This window comes from Vanacampus margaritifer, chromosome 20, assembly GCF_051991255.1.
Source record: "Vanacampus margaritifer isolate UIUO_Vmar chromosome 20, RoL_Vmar_1.0, whole genome shotgun sequence".
In the NCBI taxonomy this organism is placed as follows: Eukaryota; Metazoa; Chordata; class Actinopteri; order Syngnathiformes; family Syngnathidae; genus Vanacampus; species Vanacampus margaritifer.
In genome coordinates, this window is record NC_135451.1 from 4,215,001 (window position 1) to 4,222,866 (window position 7,866).

General features: G+C 31.4%; 1 protein-coding gene across 6 annotated transcripts in view; it reads right to left on the reverse strand.

The window, feature by feature from the left end:
* LOC144040511 (N-lysine methyltransferase KMT5A-A-like) overlaps positions 1 to 6,760 on the reverse strand; it is a 14,079-nt gene extending 7,319 nt beyond the window's left edge. For 3 of the 6 annotated variants that reach the window (XR_013289754.1, XR_013289755.1, XM_077554754.1), the window contains exons 1-4: positions 4,246 to 6,757; positions 3,992 to 4,154; positions 3,528 to 3,590; positions 2,393 to 2,446 (exon numbers count right to left, since the gene is read on the reverse strand). Coding sequence is in view for 2 of the 6 variants with exons in the window: in XM_077554754.1 (XP_077410880.1) it covers positions 2,416 to 2,446; positions 3,528 to 3,590; positions 3,992 to 4,154; positions 4,246 to 4,363 (375 nt within the window). In the remaining 4 variants the exon portion in view is untranslated. Of the gene's footprint in view, positions 1 to 2,392; positions 2,447 to 3,527; positions 3,591 to 3,991; positions 4,155 to 4,245 lie in introns of all 6 variants that reach the window. The other 3 variants (XR_013289757.1, XM_077554755.1, XR_013289756.1) reach the window with 2 other exon arrangements.
* Between the last annotated feature and the right edge of the window lie 1,106 nt (positions 6,761 to 7,866).

The window sequence follows — 7,866 nt, forward strand, 5'->3', positions numbered from 1 at the left end:
CAATGAATAGGTTAAAGTAATGTGAATGCAAACTCATTTTACTTGCCATTACAAAAATAAATAATCCGTCAGCACTAGTGGTTTGTGTAAATTGGTGACGTCTATTTTTCACAATGAAACAATTAATAGAAAATACACAGTCCTCAGAGTGTCCATACCTGACCAGAGTATGAATTGTGAGGACTGTATCTGTAACTCCAAACCCCTGAAAACTTATTTTACATTCGCAGTGTATAAATACACTGTCCTCAGAGTGTCAGTTATTCACAACTACGACATTGCGAGGACTGTGTATCTGCGAGGGCTACACAGTATTGACATGCGACATGGGTGTTTTATACTGTGATGGAGATTAAACATTTAACACGGACCTAAAAAAAAGATCTATACATATACTGTATACATACACAGTATATATACATATATATACACAGTATATATATATACACAGCATATATATACACAGTATATATATATACACAGCATATATATATACACAGCATATATATACACAGTATATATATATACACAGCATATATATATACACAGTATATATATATACACAGCATATATATATACACAGCATATATATATACACAGTATATATATATACATATATATACACAGTATATATATATATACATATATATACACAGTATATATATATATATACATATATATACACAGTATATATATATATATACATATATATACACAGTATATATATATACATATATATACACAGTATATATATATACATATATATACACAGTATATATATATACATATATATACACAGTATATATATATACATATATATACACAGTATATATATACACATATATATACACAGTATATATATACACATATATATACACAGTATATATATACACAGTATATATATATACATATATATACATACATATATATACACATATATACATATATATATATATATATACATATATATACATATATATATATATATATATATATACACAGTATATATATATATATATATATATACACAGTATATATATATATATATATATATATATACACAGTATATATATATATATATATATATATATATATACACAGTATATATATATATATATATACACAGTATATATATATATATATATATATACACAGTATATATATATATATATATACACAGTATATATATATATATATATACACAGTATATATATATATATATATACACAGTATATATATATATATATATACACAGTATATATATATATATATATACACAGTATATATATATATATATATACACAGTATATATATATATATATATACACAGTATATATATATATATATATATATACACAGTATATATATATATATATATACACAGTATATATATATATATATATATATATACACACAGTATATATATATATATATATATATATACACACAGTATATATATATATATATATATATACACAGTATATATATATATATATATATATATATATATATATATATATATATATATATATATATATATATATATATACACAGTATATACACAGTATATATATATATATATATATATATATATATATATATATATATATATATATATATATATATATATATATATATATATACACAGTATATACACAGTATATATATATATATATATATATATATATATATATATATATATATATATATATATATATATATATATATATATATACACAGTATATATATATACACACATATATATACATATATATATATATATATACACAGTATATATATATATACACATATACATATATATATATATATATACACAGTATATATATATATACACATATACATATATATATACACAGTATATATATATATATATACACATATACACAGTATATATATATATATATATATATACACATATACACAGTATATATATATATATATATATATATATATATATATACACACAAATATACATATATATATATATATAGACAGAGAGACAGATATATAGATAGATATATAGACATAAAGATAAAGATAGAGAGATCTTTATAATCCAAAGAAAGAAATACACGTTAATGCGGAAAAATAATCATGCTTATTGTGATCTAGTCTTATACAAATAAGTTCGTTTTTTTTAGTAATGCCCCTCGATATGGTTCTCTTGTATGGCGATGCGCAATTAAGGCAGTCTCTGATTGGTCAAAGTCAGACTAAAGTATACAATACAATATTCATTTGTTGCATGTCTTTGCAACAGACATATTGCATGAGCCATTCGTGCGACAAGATCTTTTTTTTATATATTGTGCAACGTCTTGCTTCTGAAAAACGTATTTCAACATCAACATTCAAAAAGAAATCTAGTCACCTGGTCAACTTGGTCTGTGACAGCTATGTCTTCAGGTTGTGCGTCAGTTGAAACCTGGTACACAAAGAGAAAAATACATATAAAATTAAATTCTTAGTAACACGACTGACTGTACCTGTGCATTTACACAGTTACAGTACATACAGGACAATGAATAGGTTAAAGTAATGTGAATGCAAACTCATTTTATTTGCCATTACAAAAATAAATAAATAAATCTGTCTGCACTACAGGTTTGTGTAAATTGGTGACGTCTATTTTTCACAATGACACAAAAATAAGAAAATACACAGTCCTCAGAGTGTCCATACCTGACCAGAGTATGAATTGTGAGGACTGTATGTGTAACTCCAAGCCCTCAAAACGTATTTTAAACTCACAGTGTATAAATACACTGTCCTCAGAGTGTCAGTTATTCACAACTACGACATTGTGAGGACTGTGTATCTTGCGAGGGCTGCACAGTATTGACAAAACATGCGACATGGGTGTTTTATACAGTGATGGAGATTATTTTGACATTAAACATGGACCGAATATATATATCTTCATAATCTAATTAAAGAAATACACGTACATGCGGAAAAATAATCATGCTCATTTTGATCTAGTTTTATCCAAATAAGGTTTTTTTTGTTAGTAATGCTCCTCGATACAATTCTCTTGTATGGCGATGCGCAATTAAGGTTGTCTCTGATTGGTCAAAATCAGACTCAAGTAGGGCCTGGCAATAAATCAAATTAATTGAATAAATTAAATTCAAATTGAATCGTTGAAAATTTGCTAAATCGTGAAATGTATTTTGTCTTCTGGATTATTAAAAACTGTTATAATGTTCTGTTACATCCAGATGTTATTGTGAGTTGAAATTTTGCACAAGTGGTGGCAGAATGCTGGATGGTTGGTTTAAAAGACTTTTTATTTAATTTTTTGGCCATATCGCTTAGCCTCAGACTAAAGTATACAAACAATCCAATATCCATTTGTTGCACGTCTTTGCAATGCACATATTGCATGAGCCATTCGTGCGCCAAGATATTTTCCACATATTGTGCAGCCCTAGTATCTCCACCCTCCACTAATGTCTTGCTTCTGAAAACTGATTTCAACAACATTCAAAAAGAAATCTAGTCACCTGGTCAACTTTGGCGCAGTCTGTGATAGCGGTGTCTTCATCAGGTTGTGCTTCAGTGGAAACCTGGGGTAGATGAATAGAAAAATACCAATACAATTAAATTCTTACTAAGACTAGACTGCTATACTGTAATTTCATGTAATCATGAATGTGCGACCAGTAATTCTAGTATGTCACATGTATGAAACAATATCCAAATGTCATGATAAGCAATCACGATATGATAATCAACATGATATTGTGAGGTTAGCGATACTCACGATAACTGTAAAAGTAAAATAAAAAAATAAGTCACAATATTGTAAAAAAATGAAATAAAAACAAAAAAAATTATATTGAGAAAAGAATGTACTTTTGCTTTTGAGTTATAATTAATCTTTTATGTTTTGTCAAACCTTGCACGATAACCCCCCCACCCCCAAAAAAAACAAAATTAAGTGTGACAACACACCATATAAACATACCATAGTGTTTTTCCATTGTAGTGAAATTCAAACATGAAAACCTTCTGGGCATCATGATACACTCTCAGCCTGTTTTCACGTTCCTGTTTGCTTATAACTTCTCCTCGATATTCAGTAGGAAAGACTCCCTTCTGAAAGGAGCAGGAACTGAACACTCCTCGACCTTACAAAGAAAAAGGGATACAACAGAAATATTTCATTATAACAGTAATGAAAACTAGGCCCATACTAAAGAATCTTTTACCAATACTCACCTTTGAATGAATTAATATATTTTATGGTGAAGCCATCCTTGTCTTTACCTAAGGATGAAAAATATGCTACCTCTTCTTTGGGTTTAACTTTTGCCCTCTGTGGCCTCATGACTGACATATCTCACTGAAGATAATGATCTAAAGCTATAGAAAAAAATGAGTTTCAATCAGTTTGATAGGTAACTTGGTGCAGATGTTTTGAAGTTGACTTTCTGTGGACCATAATATCCTGTGCAGTGTGCAGTAAATGTGCCAACGAAAATAAAATAGTGGATAGCACAGCTCTGCTAAATATTTGCATAAATTAAATGTAATGAACACTAACAGACTTTACTGAAATATTTCTATTTAAAGAACAAATTTAAGTAAACACAAATGCAGCAATTTACCAATACTTCATTTATACTGTACTGGTAATACTAAACCATTGTATATTTTCACATCACAAACCAGCCTATCAAACCAGCCTGTTATTGCTTTCCTCTTAAAAATTTCAATTAGCATTTATCTTACTCAACAGACGGTTAGCTCTGCTATGCTAACTGAGCTAACCGTCGCTAACAAAAGCGTAGCAATTCTAAATAATTAGCTGCAACCATCATAATCAACAGATGGTTAGGTATGCTAACGTTAGCTTAGCTGCACTTACACTGGACTTGCATTATAAATCATTTTCAGCAATGTACACAAGCGACCAACATTAAAATAAACAAGTTTCTGGAGGAAAAATTCGAGCTTCAAACCTACCTCATTAGCACAGCTACACTGCCATCACGTCTCGTGAAGTAATTAGAGCCGGGGGCGGTTCTCTATCGGGGCTGCTAGATGACGTCACTTCCGTACTCCGGGCAATATAATAAATCACATTTAAATCAACAAATTGGTTCAGTGTTGGATTATGAACTTTGTTGATAAGAGTGGCTATTGTTCTATGATTTACAGTGTCAATTTAAAAAAAAAAATAGATCACATTTAAAATTAACCCGAAAGGCTCATATACTAAATTAATTACCACAGACGAAAACAAAGGATATTATTGCTAGAATTATAGATAATTTTGTAATCGTTTAATGTGATTTCAGTTTGCTTTTTTAAAAAGTTATTATTATTTTTTTCATTAACGAAAATGTTTTTTTGCTTTAGTAAATAAAATAACCTTGCTGCTGTCACACAGTTGCTGTCCGAGGATGTTTTGGTACTATACTTTAGTAATGGACGCATGTGTTTTTTGGCAAAATTGTGAGCGAGCCCAGTAACTTGGCTTAGAAGCAACCCTGCAAATGAATGGTCACATGATGCTTTACTGTTGGCATGAAGCAGGACTGATGGTAGCGCTCATCTTTTCTTCTCCAGACAAGCATTTTTCCGGATGCCCCAAACAGTTGGAAAGGGGGTTAATCAGAGAAAATAACTGTAACTCTTTTTTCCTTATTTTGGTCTGTGTTTATGGAATCCCTTTTTCACTGGTCACACCAGGCCATCCTCCAAAAGTCTTACTCCCTCACCATGAGTGTAGATGGACTCATACCTGCTTACTGCCATTCCTGAGCAAGCTCTACACTGGTGGTGATGTCCTTATCCCTGCAGCTGAATCAACTTTGGGAGATAGTCCTGGCTTTTGCTGGATTTTCTTGGGTGCCCTGAAGCCTTCTTCACTTAAAGTTTGTAAGGTCACTAAAGGAAATTACTTTAATTTTCATGGCAAATAGGGACTTTGCAATTCATCTAATCACTATAACATTCTGGAGTACATGTACATGCAAATTGCCATCATAAAAAAACAATAATAAGTCAGCACTGCAGATTCTTAGAAAATCAATGTCATTCTCAAAACATTTGGCCGCTGGTGTACAGAAAGATGTTATACTGTAAAGGCAGGGTGGGATGTTAAATGATGAATTAATGTACGGCACTGACAGTTTCTCTGTCTCTGCTGTTAACCATTGTACATTTTTAAATAAACAACCACTGAAATAATTAAATACTGAATTATATAATTAAATATCGTAGGGTATTTCATTATTTAATTATTTACTTAGGAAATGGTGGCTGCAAAAAAAAAAAAAAAAGGCTCTGTGTCTACAGACAAACATTCACAATACACAGCATTTTGAGAAAAAACTGAATTATGGAGACGTGCGTAATTGTGAGGACAGGTGATGGTCAGCCAATCAAATGCTGTGAAATATACACTGGTGTGAATTATTCATGAAGTGGTGCATTACAAGGACCTTCCTACAGGGGGCGCCATCAAATACACAAAAATACACAAATTCGCGTAATTATGCTTTACAAGGACATTGGCTAAAACTTTGGATTTAAGCCTTCTACAGCCCTAGAAGCACTTCTGCATTGAAATAATTATGAGGACATGGGCTGTGTCCTCATAATTCAAAATGTCCTCGCAGCACGGCATGTATTCAGGTGAAATGTCCTCATAATACACAAAGGCAAACACACGCACACACACACACACACACACACACACACACACACACACACACACACACAAACACACGCACGCACACACAAACAACCCCCCTCAATAAAAACATGCTGACAGATGCTGCTTTGTGGTTGGGCCTCTGAGTCTGCACAGTAGCAATTAAGATCCAGATATTTTTTAACCCTAAACCCTAAATGGACACCTAGCATACAACAAATATCCACACAGTTCCCCTGCCAGCACCAATAAAACTCAAACTGCAAAGGAATCAAAGCCGAGCTTGTTTTGCTGCACCAAAACGTAAACTAACTGCAAGCAGACACCATATGCCATTTCATGAGCTTCTCACTTCAAAATGACCTGCAGAAAGCCACATACAAGCATTTTTCACTATGTAAGCACATTTGGTCGCATTGGTTTCGGCATCACTTTAAACTAATCAAAGTTCATGAAAATGCAAACACGGCATATTGATGCTGCTGATGAAGAAAACTGAGCTTCCTTCAGTGACATTCCAGCAGTATTATTGCTTCCACTTGTTCTGGAAACAGACATGACCCGTGAGTCACCCAAGTCGCTGCTGTGAGTAAGAGCTGCCGACTGAGGGGCCACTTCTACGTGCACCTAAAGGCCTTCTCTACACATATTTGCATAGCCACGCCTCTTCTGGCAGGGAGGCATGTTTGACACCAAGAACAATCGTCAATCAGGCAGCACAGGAATGGGAGCTTGCAGCGGAACATATAAAAAGGCTTCAAGGACGCCCTCACTACTGATCCATATCAATTATTTGTCCACCTGCACGGTTATCAGCAAGAATAGTTGAATATTAGCTTGAATATGCAAATTCTTTATCAATGGATGGTACTTAACTTGCATAATGATCAACCGGTAAAGTTATATCAGCAACTATAATTCTTACGTTTAGAAATGTGCATTATTTTGTAGAATAAAATGCCATAAAAAAATACATTGACATGTGGATGGAGTTTTGCTGTTTGGCCATATTGAATTATAAATGCCTCCAATTCTAGTGGGTTTAATTTATGTTTTTCAACTAAAATCCTAAAATGTATATTATTTATTTTGCTATAGGCCCACTGTACAAGAAAACACAGCATTAAAAAAATTATGAATTATTCTAGTATTCTGATTAACTCATTTGCTCCCAAAAA